At 39.9% G+C, this 18,148-nt stretch overlaps 1 protein-coding gene and 1 long non-coding RNA gene across 15 annotated transcripts in view; both read left to right on the top strand.

The window, feature by feature from the left end:
• LOC147331505 (R3H domain-containing protein 2-like) overlaps nt 1–15,332 on the top strand; it is a 59,929-nt gene extending 44,597 nt beyond the window's left edge. For 6 of the 14 annotated variants that reach the window (XM_086293878.1, XM_086293879.1, XM_086293876.1 and 3 more), the window contains 13 exons: nt 225–493; nt 1,997–2,172; nt 3,312–3,410; nt 4,827–5,120; nt 6,587–6,722; nt 7,708–7,865; nt 8,670–8,809; nt 8,940–9,040; nt 10,078–10,247; nt 10,510–10,654; nt 12,457–12,551; nt 13,224–13,308; nt 13,732–15,332. In XM_086293878.1, coding sequence (XP_086150004.1) covers nt 225–493; nt 1,997–2,172; nt 3,312–3,410; nt 4,827–5,120; nt 6,587–6,722; nt 7,708–7,865; nt 8,670–8,809; nt 8,940–9,040; nt 10,078–10,247; nt 10,510–10,654; nt 12,457–12,551; nt 13,224–13,308; nt 13,732–14,135 — 2,272 coding nt within the window. In that variant the 3' untranslated portion in view covers nt 14,136–15,332. The remainder of the gene's footprint in view (nt 1–224; nt 494–1,996; nt 2,173–3,311; nt 3,411–4,826; nt 5,121–6,586; nt 6,723–7,707; nt 7,866–8,669; nt 8,810–8,939; nt 9,041–10,077; nt 10,248–10,509; nt 10,655–12,456; nt 12,552–13,223; nt 13,309–13,731) is intronic. The other 8 variants (XM_086293883.1, XM_086293881.1, XM_086293887.1 and 5 more) reach the window with 5 other exon arrangements.
• Nucleotides 15,333–16,110: 778 nt separating this feature from the next.
• On the top strand, nt 16,111–17,686 carry LOC147331504 (uncharacterized). The gene is made up of 3 exons (XR_015129260.1): nt 16,111–16,967; nt 17,053–17,164; nt 17,245–17,686. It is a non-coding gene; the product is annotated as an uncharacterized LOC147331504 (long non-coding RNA).
• The last annotated feature ends 462 nt before the right edge of the window (nt 17,687–18,148 follow it).

Genomic DNA, 18,148 nt, shown 5'->3' with positions numbered 1-18,148 from the left:
TTTTTTTTTTTTTTTTTTTTTTTTTAAATCTCCTCCTTCTAACCCTATACTTTTTTGTCTTTCTCTTCTGGCTGTGCTTTCTGTAATTTGCACATTCTCACTCACCTTTCAACTCTTCCTGCTACAACACCTCCTCTACTTCATCACTACTTCATTCCCATTTTATTTCCATCATGTCATCTCTTATCTTTCTTTTTTTTTCTTCCTACTCTGTCTTTTCTCAGAAACCGCGAGAGCTCCAGCCGGGCATCAAGCAGCCGTCAAAGCAGCACGGACAGTGACATGAAGTGCCTGGAGCCAAGGCCTTGGAGCAGCACCGACTCAGACAGCTCTAACCGCACTCTCCGGCCACCCGTCACTAAGGCCAGCAGCTTCTCTGGTATCTCCATCCTTACCAGGGGGGATAGCCTTGGCAGCAACAAAGGCTCGCAAGGGAGCTGCAAAGGCTCTCGCTCTGGTAAGGTTTGGAGAAAAGTGGAGAAGAAGCATTTAGGTAGTATGCTATTAGCTTGTTTTATTTTACTTGCCTTAAATGAGTAGTACAACATGGAGAGATGGATTATCTAGTCATGTAAGCTGTTTTTTGTATAAAACATAATGAAAAATTATGATAGAACTGACCGAACGTCATTGTAGTTTAAGAATTAGCTGTGTAGCATAAATTGAATTCAAGAAGCTCCCTTATGTCTATATTCCACATCCCATAAAATTCTCTCAGGTCGGCCTTCTTAGCGAGATTTTAAGGTAATGGATAGTGCCTTATTTCTTATTTCATTGCTAAATGTGCCAGATATTTTTTTTTTTTTAAACAAGCTCTGGAGAATGATATGGTTGGTCATTTCTAAAAGTTGCCCTTTTCATATGTAGCGCACAGCAAGAGATGGTCTGCTTCAGACAAATTCTCACCTTTGAAAATACTCATTTTTGGTTCAGGAGAAGGGTGCTGCCTGGGTAAAGTGTGGAGAATGAAGGCTATTTGACGCCCACTTGCGCAGTGTGTATTCACATTACCTGAGCTATTTCCACATGGTCTCTGTTGGGCATAACAGATTTTGTACTATGACCTTAAATAGCTTTTAAGGTCCGGCTGTGTCGGACATTTGCCTTCCCGAATGTGTCTCCATCGGCTTGTGTCTATAAAAGTTCAGGGCTGGAGTGCATGTGTGAAAACAATTTAATAGTGGTCATCAGTGGACTCGAGGATTGGTTGATTTGCTTCTCCCGACGGGGCTCCCCCGGTTTCATTTTAAGTCTGTGTTGACTGCTGTGCTAGTTTTTGCTTTTAAGATTCATGTGTAGAAGTGTTTTTGTCTGCCCTACTCTGTGGAGACTAAAGGTGTATTCATTTCTCCTGTATTGTTTTGGGAAAAGCCTGTGAAGATCCTGACCCTTGTTGAGTTTTTGTGTTGGTTTTTATTTTGGAAAGTATCATCCACACAGTCACAGGCAGCCTGTTGGTCAGAACAATAAAAGTATTTTCTTAGGGAATTGTGTGCCCCCAGTACCTACTAGCTACTTGACAAATGATTTGGACCCTGCAGTTTGTGACTTGTTAAACAAGTCATCAGAAACTCCTGTGGTTTTAAAGGCTTTCAAGGCCGTCCCTTTATTAGCAAAGAAAATATTAAAGCTACAGGTATTTATCTGATTAAGAATTAATTTCTGTCCAAACGTGTTCTTGTAAAATGTTGAGAGCTTATTTAGCAGAGCTCATATTTTATAACAACCAGGAATCAGAAGTTACTAAAATTAGCTTCAATTGACTTTTTAAACTACAAAGGTGACAAACGTTTGATGCAAAGTTGACTTTATTTTGCCCTCTAGTGGTTTTGCACACATACAAATCATTTTCAGAAATCTTCAGAACACTATTTGGTGTTATTCAGTGATGATGCAATATTTTAAGATCAAGTCATAATTTGTGGGTTTCAGTGTTGGAGAATTTAAATTTCAAAATGATCTCCTTTATCTATCATGTCATCTTCTAAATCACTAGGCCTTCCCCTAGTCAGCCCTGATGTATGTCCTCCACCTGCAGCCTCCCAGTCCAGCCGTAGTCTGCTACCCTGCCCATCTCAACAGCCACAGCAGCCACAGCCCCAGGCTCCACCTCAGACTGCCCTGCTGCCCACACCGCCGCAGCACCCTATGAGCAACCACATGATTGCTCAGGTAAGTTATCTCCACTACCAACCAAAAATGGATGCAATGGCACATTCAATTTGTGGTTTAATATAGGACGTCTGTTTGAGAGTCTGTTTTTCTTTTTGTTTTCTTCGGTGTAGCAGAAGAAAGAGAAAAACATGAGGTATTTAAGTGGTCATGACTGTTAGTGTAACAACTCTTACTTAAATGTGCATACTGTAATTGGAAAATATGGAAAAATTTTAGACAGTCCAGTTTATTCATTGAAATTGATTATTAAGGGCAGCAGTGTAATTTCAGGTATAAATATCCTGCAGACAGTGAAGCTGCATTATTTCTCCTTGTCATACACAGCTCATCAGTGAAAAAAGAATTTGAAATGGAAACTTGGCCTTCTCCAATGTCCTACTCGCAAACACTTTTATTACTTCTTAAAAGTGAAAGAAAAAGTTGAAATGGCTACAGATAAAACATGCTCTTAATTAAAATAAAATTCTTAGACCCAGAGTTGTTTAATATATGGTCGACATCCCTTTTACTTGGGCCTGCATGCCACATTTTTATTCTCCAGAGCGAGGGAGAACTTTAAACACAGTTTTCTAACTATTACGGTTAGACACTGTGTGCATATTGTTCTACAATCACTTCCAGGGTGTAGTGGCCTGAGGACATTCCTTTCAGAACATTTGGGATTAATGCATATCCTGTTACACCCTCATCAAACGTATCAGGGAAAAAACAAAGACTTTGAGGAGGAATGGATGGAAACAAGTGTAGTGAATTGAACATATTCAGCTTATATATAGAATCAATGTCAACCCATCCTCCTTTAACAGGTTTGATTTTTCCAATAACTTCACAGTCGATAGTCTTTGATTGCACACATTTCCTTTTCTTCCTTTTTTTCTGAGTAGTAATAATTACACTTAATTTTTTATACATAATTTGTTTGTGTAACATTTAGAAAAAAAAAACTTGATTTCCATTACTATCCTCTCTGCTCATTAACAACTTTTCCTTTGTGTTCTAACCCTCATTTTTCCTATGTCTTCATTTCTGTTTTTCCCTTCTTTTCACTGCTTCTGATGCTGTGTTCTTTTCACTGCCTTGCTTCACTCTTTCTATGCTCTACCTCTTTATTTCATCCCTTTTTTTGGTGTGTATAGCCGGTGGCGTCTCTGCAGCCCTCTCAGCCTGTCTCCTACTCCAGCCCTTCCTGCCCCCAGGTTCTCCTGCCAGTTTCTCCTCCCCAGCAGTACACAATGGTACTGACACGTATTATAGCTTCATCTCTGTTATACTCATTCAGTTTAATGACTGACACTTTAGCTGATGCCATATCCTACTAAAAACACTTGCACTCATTTACTGTCCTGTTTACATTCACTCAGGGGAGTCAAAAAACATATCTTGGTTCTATCAAGATGTGAGTGTGTCTGCAAATACATTTAAGTAATAGCTTTTTCATATAAATTGGTGTTACTGTCTAAAGTGGATTCAGTGAGTAAATGTTGTGTCTGTAGTAACAAAAGAAATGACAAGGATGTGTCCAGTTTGTTCCTGGCTACGTTTTTTGTTTTTCTCTTTTAAATCACTGCATCTGTATGAGTGCAACCACAGTTGCCCACAGAAGCAGAGTTTGAGTTTGGTTGTGTTTACATTGGAACAGTCATTTGAAAAAGAGTTTTCACTTGACTCTATGCAGTTAAATCTTAAAAGTTCATGCAGTACAATTAGAAAAAGACTGAACAACTGAGGAGTTTTTGGGAAGCGTTACCAGAAGCTGTAACCTGAAGAAGCTTTCTAAACGAAGCACAGCTTGTTTTCTGCCCCAGGGCCTTGCAATCACTCACTCAACCATGAAATCCTCTCCAAAGTATTCTAGAGTCAGATCTATCTGAGAGCAAAAGGTGGCTGAAACCTGTCACACACCCTAGGATCATTGTCCTGTTGCAACAGGACAATGATCCCAAGCACAGCAACAAATCTATGACAGAATAACTGGAAAAGACTCAACGTGGTGTAATGGCCCCAGTCAGAGATGAGTTCTGCCTGATTTAAAATGCCGCGTTGGGACCTTAAGAGAGCTAAGCATAAATAATAACCTGCAAATTTCAATGAACTGTAAAGTCAAGTGTGTGAAAATTCGTCCAGAGGTGATGTGAGAGATGTGGGGTTTTTTTTGTTTTTTTTTTAACAAAATTGTGTAGAGTCCTTTGAAAACTTTCTTTTTCACATGGCTGTATGTAAAGCAATGACCGATTAAACCAGTATAAACTTCAGTGTCTAATTTTAGATTTTCCAGCATACAACAAAGTCGATACTCCTGTCATATATTCTGAATGTTTGCAATGTTGTATTTGGATTCTGCTAATAATAATAATAATCATGATGATGTGTTTAACTGTATATGTATATACTCAAAGTAATAAATAAAGTGTTTTCCAAAATGACACAATGACCCTTTAATAATCAGAATAGGAGTCGTTTTAGACCATTGCTTTTTTTTTTTTTTTTTTTTTTTTTAGACCATTGCTAATGAAGCATTTAGGCTGTTGGAGATCATTGTTAATTACTTAGTATATCCTAAAATCCATCTCCAAAATCAAAAAACAGTACTGATATAGGAGTGTCACCTATAAGTCATAACCAATTAATGGCATTATTCCCATTCTACCCAGGGAGAAGAGCTGGCACCCCAGTTCACACAGATGACACTGAGTCGGCAGGGCTCCAGTGAGAACCCCGAGCCTCCCCCGATGTATCAGGCTACTCCTCCAGTGCTGCCGCAGCACCCCCCACCTCAGACCGGCTACATTATGGCTACTACGGGTCAACCTTTGCCACCTCCGTCTGGTTACCAGCCCACCACTGGACACCCCCATCCTCCACCTCCACCGCCTCCTCCATCCCAGTCTGTCATGCAGGCCGCACCACCTCCACAAGGCTACATGCAGCCCCCTCCACCTCAGCAGGTATGCATTCCTCCACAGGTGGTTAGATAAAAACAGCAGACATACCTTTTAGATTTAAATTCAGTTTCCACAGTTTGTCAGCTTTGATTGAATATTGATGTAGCTGATATCTGGAGGCAACCATGCCCAAGGATTACATGATTAATGAAATGTAACACAATGTAATAAATAAAACAGACCTGTGTATGACTTTCATATCGGGTAGTTAAAATATAATTGCAAACATAAATTAATATTTCATACTTGCAAAAGGTTTTATAGATCTGTTATCTAATTTAAATCATTACCTAGAACAGCACTCTACACCGAAGGCAAAGTAATTAACTTCGTGATATGTCAGTTACCAAAGCTGTCACAAATATCATGGAAGATTTGCAAAATGTTCTGTTTTTATGGCTTTTCATCAGGCTTTTCACTCATCGGATTCTATCAAAAGTTATATACGTACTATTTGTAATGAACTAATTCAGTTTTGACATGTTGTGCAGTTTTCTTTATACAGATTCATCCTGATTGACACTTAAAAATAGCTTTGATTCTGTGTGCTTTCATTGTAAAGTTCTAATCTTGACCTTTAGAGACATTTATTGCTGGTTATTGGTGCATTGTAGTGTAGTGTACTCTAGTGTTTCTGTTGGCGAGTCAGCACAATCATAAAAAATTGGTGGCCAATACAGTCGTCAACAGGCTGAATCACAATGTTGTATGGTGAGATAGAATTAACCTGCACCCCAGCAAACCTGTGGACGCGGAAGTATAATCACACCTTTGAGTGGAGTTGATTGTCTTTTGTTTTAGTTCATCGTTTTGATTTACTCTCACTTTTCTGCTATGTTGCAAATGTCCTCGACATATTTCCTGCCTACAAAAATTTTGCAAAATAATCTTAAGATGCAGCACGTGTTTGCTCGGGTTCTCTCCAGGTACTCTGGCTTCCTTCTACATCCAAAGACATGCAGTTAGTGCTGTTTGGTTAATTGGTGATTCTAAATTGCCCACAGCTGTGATGCGAGTCTTGAGAGTGTCTTTTTGTAGCTGGGATAGCCGCCTGCAAACCCTGATAAGGATAAGTGGAAGAAGATGGATGGAGTTGCTTGAAAACCATCCAGTTGAAGTACAACAATGAATGATGAATGTTATTTGCTAAAGGTCTAAATAAGCAATTTTTAACAGGGGGGAAATTTTTTACTGCTTTAAATACAAGACTATTACTACAAATATTCCAGCTTTCATGCTGATAATCCTGTCCTAACACATTTGCTTTAGTGAAATTTAAGGACAAAGTATTTATGAAAGTCTTTATTGCTGTTGTGATTTGAGAATTTGATGGTTTGCAGAAGCAAAATAATATGGTAGTTTATTACTTCTACACTAAAAATTGTCTACACCAGTGTGATTCAGTTATTCTTCCCTTCAAAGTTCATTAAATACAGATTACTGAACTTTGGTTTGTTATTTCTACGCAGATACAAGTCTCATACTACCCTCCTGGTCAGTATCCAAGCTCAGGCCAGCAGTACCGTGTGCCCCAGCCAATGTCCCACCAGGTGTCTTACCCAACCCAACGCACACAACCCATGCCTCAGCCAGCACAGCAGTCAGGTCAGTTGATTTTCATGTGCTGTGCATCATCAGACAACATGATATTCAAAAACAAAAAAAAAACAAAACTTTTTTGATATGCAAAGACATAAATACTTCCATTTGCAGCAAATGGCCATTAAAAAGAGGCCTTTGTCAAATGTTGATGCACATTTACTTTTTATTGCATATTGTGTTTTTATTTTATTTTATTTTTCAGTCTATTGACAACTGGAAGACAGGGTTTTAATGTGTATTTGTAACAGATGTTGTATACTTAAGTTCAAAATTATTATTTGTCCATGTAGTTGTACTTACTGGAAATTATATTGGGGATAAAGTCCACTCGATTTTGGAACTGTAAATGTTTTCCACAGTCACACTTGCTTTTAAATCTACCAGGTGAAAGGTTGGAGTGAAACAGCCGTGCCTGCTTGTTCATCCAAGTCCAATACAATCAGATAAATATAGGGCTATTTTTCCTTTTGTGTTCCTGGAAAAAGTTGTCAGGCGCCAGCATTGTATGGTTTGTGAAGTCTGGCTGTTTGTATAGTAAGTGACTGACAGTGTTGACAACCTAAACGGACTTTGGATCATAATGGACGTCTGCCAAAGCCACATAGTTCATGAACATGAAGGTCAGAAAGACCCTACATTACAACATGCCTGCAGTCTGGTCTGAAATATAATTTTTGTGATGGTGAAGATTTATACTCATAGAAAATTAATTAATGAATTTATATTATGTTTAAGCATGTAAGCTTAAAGTGATGGTACATTTCAGTTTTTGTGAGTTACGTGATTGTCAGTGTTCTGTAAATTGTTTTCCTTTTTTTCCCTTTTTATTTAATATATTATGGTTGACATTAACGCTTATGTCCTGTTGTTCTGTGAATTATTTAAAGGTAAAGACCCAACTACTCCTCTTCATCCCATTTTCTCCCTTCTGTAATATACTGTGGTTTTACTTTAAATATTTTTATTTTTAAATTATTTTGGTCATCAGGTCTTCAGACCATGATGCCCAGCCAGCAGCCGAGTTACCAGGGCATGATGGGTGTGCAACAACCCCAAAATCCTGGACTGCTCAATTCACAGAGAGCAGGAATGGGAGGACAAATGCAGAGTATAATGGTTCAGTACCCACAGATGCCATCATATCAGGTATGCAACTGTAGGAGTTGATAAAGGATACTTGTCAACAGTCATATCTTTCTTTGGTTAATGTGACTAGTTGATGATTACAGAACTGTCAGGTTTTTTTCCAGGCGAGAACAAAAGTTAAGCATTTCCAGTATCTAAACCACATGCGGCTCAATGTTAAAACATCGCCATCTGGTGTACAGTTGAAACATCATTTTATGTCTGTGAAACAGATGTGGAGCTTACAGTCCTAAAACTGCAACAAGCTTAACAAAACAATCTAAGCAAATATTTTGAAAGTAGACCTGTTTTTCTGCTGTACTGATACAGATAAGAGTTAAAAGAACTGATCAGATCTAACTCAGGTTTGTGCCAGTGGTTTATTTAGAGTCAGGGGTGCAGCTGCAGAAAGCTCTCGCTTTTTGCCACTGTAGTTTGTGTTGTGTGTAGGCACCGAAGAACACCTCAACCCTGTGTTGGCAGCCAAAAAAGCTTGCATTTATAATCCATGTTGCGATGATATTTTACTAAAATGTGCTAACATGGAGTTTTGATTATGTGGTTTAGATTGTGAATTGAATAAGGTTGCCGCTCAGAGGCAACTGAAAATCTGTTGCTACTGTGATATTCCAAACACACCAATATGCAGCAAAGAGTTGCGCTGAATATCTGGTGCTTGTTAAACAATAACAAACGTCGTGCAAAGTGTAACACGGGTTTAACACGAGTATCTACCTAATCATCTTTGTCAGAAGACCCCTAGACCCATCAGTACACATTCTTGAACTGGACTTTTTTTCCCCTTGATCTTTGACACTTTGCTAGGTACCTGTGGGTAATGAAAATCAGCAGGTGGTGCAGCAGCAGTACCAGCAGCAGGTCATGGTTCCAGTCAGCCAGTCTGTCCAGGGGCCCATGCCTGTTTACTACAGTGTTATCACACCCACACAGCAGAATAGCACAAGGTAGGTGCTTGAAGACATGATATTCCAACAAGAGATTTAATAATAACCTTGAAGTATTTGAAATGGTTAATATAACCATCCACAATGTGGTGATGATGTTCATCTTTTTATGTGTCTGTCTATCCTGCAGTCCATCAGTAGGTTACCTGCAGCCCCCCAGCTCTGAGCAGTATCAGATAACACAGTCACCATCCCCCTGCAACCCTCCACAGTTGCAGCAGCAATATTCAGGTGAGGCTTGATGTCAGCAGATTGTAAAGATGAATATGTTTAGGATTTTTTTGGACATCAGAAATTTGTGTGACATCCATAATTAATACTGGACTTATATGCTTTATAAAAGTGTAGGCTCCTAAAAAGAAAACAGTCTAAAAACTGTTTTTGTTCTAGACTGCAGCAGTCCCAGGTACATCTGTATTTGAGTATATACTAGTGCTGACCTGATGAAGTCATAGTGTGCTTAAATCTACAAACACTATGTTGACTAATCTTAGTTGCAACTGTCCTTTACAAAATTAGATGAAAGGTATTTAGGTAAGAGTTCAGACAAAGGTACACAGGGTTCACATGTTTAACACGTAACTCGGTGTACTTCAAGCCCTGCACACGGGGACAAACAATGTTTTACCTCAAATTAGGTCAGGTTTATTTTTATGTATTCATAGAGCAATGTGATTGGCCAGGAAATGAGATGTATCTATAAACGTGACATTGTTCTTCAATGTTTTCTGCAGTTTTGCTTCATTTGTGACAATTAAAACCACCAAATTGAAAGTTGTTGTGTAAACAGAGGGGAGAAAATTAATTTAAAAATAAGTCAGCTTGGTTGGCATTTATCAAAACTATGCAAACAGCTGATCTAATGCAGGTGTACACAGATATAAAGACATCTTAATTATACAACTATATTTTTAATGGTTATAAGTTCTCTTAATATGGTTGTCATGTTATAATAAACGCCTTAATATTACATTGTTCATTATCTGTTTTTAAAGCAGCTCTCACTCATGGATGAACACAGATTACTTAGATTAATAGTTGTCTGCACTATAATTTAATATATAATATATGTGGCTTACTAAAGTGGTTTAAAGTCTTGGAATTGCTCAGTTGTCACTCTTAAAGGGAAACTGGTATTTTAATTAACTTGTGTAAAGCTGCCTTTTTTGCTGAATCAAATATTTATCTTTCAAAAGATATGAAACGTATTTCACTACACATATTGATATTATTATGTTACACGTGTCTGACTGTTTGTGCTCTCTCAGGAGTACCACCTCCTGGGCCTGGGGTGATGGTCATGCAGCTCAGTGTCCCCAATGGACCGCAGCCTTCCCAGAACCCCCCTCTTGTCCAGTGGAACCCTTGCAAGTACTACAGCATAGAGCAAAGGGCAAGCAAGCCAGGCGAGCTCTACAAACCTGACAACACTCCACAGGTACACGCGTGCATGCAAGCCTTGTTGATCAATGCAACAAACCTTGTTAATTCAATCTGCAACTCGCATGTCCGTGTGTGTACTTAATTGTCTTTTCATTAACATCTCCACACCCTAGCTGTGATCTGTGATTCGCTTTAAAGGCTGTTTAGATCAGGAGGCTCTTTGAATCTGATGAATGAGTAAAGATTTTGAACTTAAATTACCATCAATTAATCAAAATAATATTATAATGTCTCTTATTTTTGCTCTGTGTGTATAGGCCAGTACTCAACTGACGAGTCCCCTGGCCTCTCCCACTCAGTCTCCCACCCCGTCACCTTCTGGCAGCGTCAACAGTGTCTGTCCAGGCCTGGGACCATTACCCCTCATTTCCCAGTTTCCTCGGCCAGGAGGGCCAGCTCAAGGTACAAGTGAAGGTTCAAATCCATAAACAGATACTGACTGTTCATGAGTAAGTTTTCATACACAATGTAAAAAATATTGCTGGTCTCCAATTGAATATCATCCCAGTATAGCCCCTAGACTCACAATCACATAAAGTACACTTAAGGCTTTGATTTGTGTGCTATGTTACCCTTTCATATTCTTCTCAGCAGCTTTATACATCCATAAAAGTCTGGACTAGTCAGCAGTAGTATATATATTTTGCCATGTTAGCTTTGTTGGTGCTACCATTTACAGCAGCATTGATGAAATGTTGTTTTATACATTTAAGGTTTCGCCCCCAGGTGAGTTATTTATAGAAGGGATCCCAAAAAGAATCTCTTATGAGGTCATAAAATTGTGCTTTATCTATAAAGATGGCACCTTTTACAGCCAATTTACAAAAAAAAAAAAATCTTATTTCGCCCTTTACTCTGTAACATCTTATCATGTACTACCCAACATCTTATCTTTTAGCCTGTACAAACTCTAAAATGATTGTGACACATCAGCTCAATCTGTTAGGAAATCACCTACTGCAACAAGGGTGTAATAGACTGTTCATGTTCATTTGTGGCTTTGCTTATTAGCCATTTAGGTGGCGAGCATGGAGTCTATAACCAAAAAAAGCAAATGGGCTAAATCATTACGATTACTCTGTAAGTTGTCTTTGACAAAATTGCTCTTTCCTGTAATAATTTCTTGCTCCCCAAAAGTTTGGGACCCCCTGGTTAAAATATTATGAGTGCAACTTTGATTTAAAACAAATAAATAAATAAATAACAATTGTATTCGCCCAGCTTGGTTGGTTGAAAAGAGGTTTAGTGCACAAAAAGCAATCCTCTTGATGCAGGTGTGCTTTCAGCCCTTGTTAGGTTTGTGCTCTTTCACCAGTTGCGTCAGCAACCCTCTAAACCATGTCGGGTGGCTTTTGGCTGCAAGCCAGTGAACAAATGATGGCTTCACCTCAGCAAATTCACATGACTGGCATCGTGCCACCTGGTCAAACCTTCTGCATACACACGTAACTTTACCTCATCACTGTCCTTTGGCCTATTTTTATTCTTCGAAATGTACGGTTACACATATGAACAGGCTCTTGCATCAGTCTGCGATACTACATCTCCACAGTGCATCTTTATGGCATTTATAATGTATAATAAATACTGTCGTAGTCAGCTGACCCATAGATGACTTTAGGTGGTTTCCATATTTTTTTGTTTTAACTTCTTCCAAATCTTTATTGGAGTAATTTGCCAATTTAATTTACCAGTATACATTATACGTATCCATTTTGACTGTTGAGTGCTAGTGTATTTAGAGTATGTTGTATGGATTTCCAATCTTGAACTGTTCCTTCTTCATTAGGAGTTGTTCTCTTTCTAAGGGATCATTTGTCTTATCCAGTGGTCTAACATTATGCCACATGTATTTTTCCAGCCACACTGTTAGGTTTTCAAAACTAGTGAAAATCATTAATGCTTATCCATTTAGATTACACTTATGTTCATCTGGTTACAAATAAGAAGTGGTTTCTGTTTCTTGTAATTAGTTTTGAAATGATGTACTCACATGTCATCGGACCTCTTTTATTGTGCACTGCACTCCCAGACACACAAACATGGTCTTCCTTTAAACGCTGCATTTAGTACATACATCTGATATGTTTAATATTACTCACTTTAACTTGACAGGTGCTGCATATATTTGCAAAATGGATTACAGCACGGTTTTCAAGCTTCGGGTGAGGTTTTAATTTTAATTCATCATTTGAATTGTGCAGGTGATGGTCGCTACTCTCTTTTGGGGCAGCCCCTCCAGTATAGTCTGTGTCCCCCACACCTCATGCACGGTCAGTCCTCCTACAGCTCTCATCAGGTTAGTATTGACAAGCCTTTGTCCTGAATTCCATCTTAATGATTAGGGTATTGACTGATATTGATGTTTTCTAGTAAGAGCCTTTTAGTTTGTCAGTGTGCATTAATCAGTTTCTCTGGTTTAAACTTATTGCTTTAGTTTGTGGACATTTGTTTTTCGTTTGGGTGCTGTCATGAATTCTGGGGTGTAAAAACTTACCACCAGCTACAGAACTGTCTTTGAAGAAACAATAAATTTGTAGGCATGTGAAGAAACTGATAGCCTCTTAAGAATGACATTTTTGTTACTATAACACAAGGAGAAGCTGTTATAAAGCAATGTAACATTTAATTTGAATTCATTGCTGATTGAGACCCATTGATTATCTGTCTGGGCTCTGTGATTAAAGTGCTCCAGAATTGAGAATCACACAACTTTTGTGCGTTACAGTCATAAAATGTGGCCTTTGAAGGATTAAAGCTCTTTTTAGGGCACGTTGTGTAGCTAAAGCGCAGTGTTTCAAAAATTTGAAATCCGTGAGCTGTCATTTTGTTTCTCTGCTGCTGACCTTCCAGTGCCCACGAACTGTGCAGTCTGGTGAAATGTTTTTAAGGGTACAACTGATATCACATACCCCCACCTAGTGTCCTCCTTTGTTACTGCATCTTTATGAGTGTTATCTGATGTGTTTAGGGCCAAGGAGTAATGAAACACGGAGCACGAGGGAAAAAACAAACACTCAAAGCTGCATCAACAGATCTTGGTACCACTGATGTAGGTAAGTTAGAAATCCACCATCACAGACCAGCATAAATCGGCAAGTGTCCTTTAATTTTGTGCTGGTATGTTTTTAAAGAGTTACACAACTTAAAAGAACCCTGAGTTTCAACATTCGGTATGTTGTTTTTGTAACAACACAGCTTCCTAACTCGACTGGAATCTGCAGTTTACTTTAGTCTTCTTTATCTTTATAAAACCCAAGAATTTGTGGCACGTATAAGACACGCATGAGAAAGTTGCGTATCTTTTTTTCTTGTCTGAGGACATACGGATTATAAAAGCTTGTTACTTAGGTGAAAGCAAAGACTGTGTATGTGTGACTTTATTATTTTTGGTAGTCTATATTCCTGTGCTTTTCTCTTTTTGGTTTGCTCACATTATATGGAGTTCATTAGTATTATCATTGTCCCTCCTCGTTCAGTGGTGAGTCGAGTACTCGAGGTGACAGACCTGCCGGAGGGGATCACACGTCCAGAGGCTGAAAAGCTCTTCAACCAGCTGTCGCTGTGCGGTGCCAAGATCCAGTGGCTGAAGGAGCCCCAAGGAGGCCGAGGAGGAGCAGGGGGCTGCGGCCCCTGTCCTGGTGCTGGGCCTTCAGGGCCAGGAGCAACAGCAGGCCCCGGAGCTAGCATGGGAGCTGGGGGAGCGAAGGGCGACGGAAACGACCCAGCTCACCTCTACACAGTAGTGGCAGTGTTCCCCAACACCATGGCTGCCCAGAGTGCTTCCTTCAAACTTAACAACAGTGGGGCCAGCCTCTTCAAACTGAGGGCCGCCAAAAAGAACTATGACCTGCGCGTGCTGGAGAGAGCCAGTTCTCAGTGAGAGGAAAAGAGAGGGGGAGGAACGAAGGTGAAAGACAGACAGAAAGAGAGACACTTGTTGGAGTGGTGGAAAAGGGGGAGGACTGAGGGGGACTGCTCTTAGTGTACAAATTTAAAAAAAACAACAAAAAAACAAAAAAAAAACTTGATTTAAATCATGTGTCAAATGTATAAAAGGGAAGAGGGTGTGAATCATGAGGTGGCTGGTGTTTGGTTGCAAATATGATTTTGTTGTTTGTTTTTATTCATTGTTTTTGTTTTGTATTTATATCGCAGAAGAGCACACAAGACACGCGAGCATGTGTTTCACTGTTGCCGTGGAATGTGTGCTGCCATGATACAAAAACACACATAACAGAAACACAAGTGCAGGCAACAGGGTCACGTAGCACATAACAAAAACACACTGGACAGTCGACCTCAGTCAAACCTTTTCCTCCTCTTCCTCCCTCCCCCCCCTTGACCCTTCCTCCTTTTTTTCTGCCAGCGCTTTCTCACCTTCCTCGACTTTCTGTCACACAGTCGTCTCTTTATCTCACATATTTATAAATTTTCATACGGCACAGTTGCGTACGCTCCGCTTTCTCCTGCTGCTCCCCCCTCTTGCCATGTCTCAAACTGCCTCCTATCTTTCTCTGCTCCTCTGTCCCTCTCATGTATTCTGTCACTGCTCTCTCCTCTCTTGCTTTGTTTGCCTTACTGCTGTTGTGGGTTTCTGTATTGCGCTGTTTTCTTTTTTCTTTTTTTCTCAGAAGTTTTTCTTTGTTTGTTTTTTGGGGTTCAATATATTTATATAAGTGATGTAAGGAATAAAAGAAATCTATATATTCGGTGAAATTTTTTTTTCTTCCCTCCCCCCCTGAGTGACAAAGGTTAGGCCTTCCTATTTATCCCTTTACTCCTTCCCTCTTCATCCCCGCTCCTCTTCCCATCTTTTTTTTTCCTTACTGCCCTCTACCTCACTTCTTCTGCCCCTCTCCTCTCTCCCACAGCCGGCCCACATGCCCCAGCTCCACCCACCCGACGCCCCATTGTGTTTGCGTTTTTTTTTTCGTTGACAGCTGTGCAGAACGTATCAGAAGAAGTAGTAAAAGTGCACAATGATTGCATATGTCTACTGTAAATTTTATTTAATCTGTTATTTTTTGGTTCGTTTTTAAAAATATAAAAGTCGAGAAAAAAAATCTATGAAAACATGCTTTGTGTCGTGGTTTGTTGTACTGATTTACTAAAGCTGACTGTGACATCTGAACCTAGAGGTGGTACCCTGCAAAAGCGCTTTGCAGTCTTCTGTCCTGCCTGGTAGGTCTATCCACCTTGCATTTTTTAAGGATTTTTGCCTCTCTGCAGTAACAACCATATTTTAGGAATCATCTACTGTCATGGCTAAAAACTCTGTTGGCCAATCAAAATTTCCCTTATTGGCCAAGCTTTCAAAGACACCAGGATAATGAACATACAAACTAATATACAGTCAGGTCCATAAATATTGGGACATTGACACAATTCTAACATTTTTGGCTCTATACACCACCACAATGGATTCCAAATGAAACGAACAAGATGTGCTTTAACTGTAGACTGTCAGCTTTATTTGAGGGTATTTACATCCAAATCAGGTGAACAGTATAGGAATTACAACAGTTTGCATATCTGCCTCCAACTTGTTAAGGGACCAAAAGTAATGGGACAATTGGCTTCTCAGCTGTTCCATGTTGCTGTCAACCGCCAAGATGAGATCCAAAGAGCTGTCACTATCAGTGAAGCAAGCCATCATTTGGCTAAAAAACAAAAACAAAAAAACATCAAGAGATAGCAAAAACAGGCGTGGCCAAAACAACTGTTTGGAACATCTTAAAAAGAAGGAACGCACCAGTGAGCTCAGCAACACCAAAGGACCCAGAAGACCACGGAAAACAACTGCGGTGGATGACCGAAGAATCCTTTTCCCGGTGAAGAGAACACCCTTCACAACAGTTGGCCAGGGCCCTGTTTCAGGAAGCCGGTTTAGTGGAAAAACTGAGTAAGTATACCCTGAGTTAACGAAAACTCTGGGTTTTCGGTTTCACAAAGCGAGTTCAGCTGAAGCCTGAGTGAGTCACTATGACGACACACGCCGTGAAGCTAACCTGCCCCCTAGCAGGTTTACTACAACTAACCCTGACTGTCTCCGCCCCTTTGTCGGAAACCTGACAGTAGGAAGTGTCGGACATGGCGTGTCCCTTCCTTGAAGAGCCAGTAGATCGTGAAGCCCAAATTCTCCGCAGAGCTCTCCGCCGGGAGAGAGTGATCAGAGCGCGTTTGGACATTTTATCATTTCCTGATGATTTTCTGTGCGAACGTTACCGTTTCTCAGCACAATCTATAAGTTATTTGAATAACATCCTCAGGCCATATATTACGCATGTGACACATCGCGGACATGCTCTCAGTTCTGTACATATTATTTGTATTGCACTTCGTTTTTTTGCAAACGGGAGCTTTCTGTATAATATTGGTGACGCTGAGCACGTTTCCAAGGCTACCGTCTGTCGGGCAGTCAGGAATGTTACAGTTGCACTGAAACGTCTCCTGTACTCGTCTGTGGTGTTCCCCGGTCATAGACCCACAAGATTTATCAAAGAGGGATGCCACAAAATTGCAGGTATCAGGATGACCAAAACTTAATTCATGATGTGGTGATACTTGAACTACTACTTAAATTTTACATTTATTTTCAGGGTTCCCAGGCGTGATTGGCTGTATAGATGGCACTCACATTCCAGTCATTGCTCCTTTAGTAAATGAAGGAGACTATGTGAACAGGAAGTCTTTCCACAGCATTAATGTACAGGTACATAGTTCCCTGTAGCATTTCAAACTAACAAATTATTTTATCATAGTAATGGATGCTAATTTGTGTTCTCTGCACTGTGAAGATCATATATGATGCTGCCAACATTATCACAAATGTGGAAGCCAAGTGGCCAGGCTCTGTCCATGACTCACAAATATTCCGTGAATGTACACTGAGCACAAAATTTGGACATGGTGAGTTGAGAATACTTTAAAATATATAAAGACCAATTGCTTCAGGGACATTTGAACTGAAGTGTATCCTTCTGTCTTAGGAGAGTTCACTGGCTACTTGCTTGGTGATAGGGGGTATCCATGTTTACCCTATTTGCTTACCCCTTACCCTGACCCTGAACCGGGCCCACAGCAGCGATATAATCTGGCTAATTGCAGGACAAGAGCCAGAATTGAAATGACTATCGGAATGCTTAAGGCCCGGTTCCAGTGCCTGCAAGGACTCAGGGTCACCCCAGAAAGGGCATGTGACATTATTGTGGCATGTGTGATTCTTCACAACATTGCCACAATTAGAGGAGAACACTGTCCTTCTGAACCAAACAGCAGGGATCCAAACCATGAACATCCTGACCCTCCCACGGACATACAAGATGGAAGAGCAGTCAGAGACACCATATGTCACAATCATTTCTTTTGACCCATCACCTCAACATGTTGAAAGAAGAATAAACAGATTTTTGTTCAACTGGCTTTATTGGTCGCCTGTATTTCCTGTACACAAAGTATTAAAAGATGTACACCTCATAAAGTGTCTCTGTTGCTTCCTCCTCTGTAACAGCTGTCAATGTTTCTTCATTATTTTCCTGTAGTAAAGAAATAAACAACATTGCTGTTCTACTGTAAACTCATATAATCTGTGGAGTATTACTCACAACTGCATGTTGGTCTGGCTCAACAGGAGGCTGCACCAGATGCAGTACACCACCACCATCAACTGATAGAATATGAGGTTTATACAGGTCACTTATAACTTACAAGGGACCAAATGGCAATTAACAAACATACCAATCAGCTTACACTTCATTGTCATTATGCTCTCAAAGACAACCAAGGCTGAGGGAAGGCAAAATCAGTCGGAAAATAACTTCACTACAAAATAATCCATTATGGTAAAGAGTTTATCAGATGAATGAGTAGCACTGCAAAGGTGACTGTGAAGAA

This window comes from Aulonocara sp. 'chitande type north' Nkhata Bay, linkage group LG5 (assembly GCF_057382095.1).
Source record: "Aulonocara sp. 'chitande type north' Nkhata Bay isolate Kocher_YH1m ecotype deep benthic linkage group LG5, A_spYH_male_GT1.1, whole genome shotgun sequence".
NCBI lineage: Eukaryota > Metazoa > Chordata > Actinopteri > Cichliformes > Cichlidae > Aulonocara > Aulonocara sp. 'chitande type north' Nkhata Bay.
This window is presented reverse-complemented; position numbering and strand designations above follow the sequence as displayed.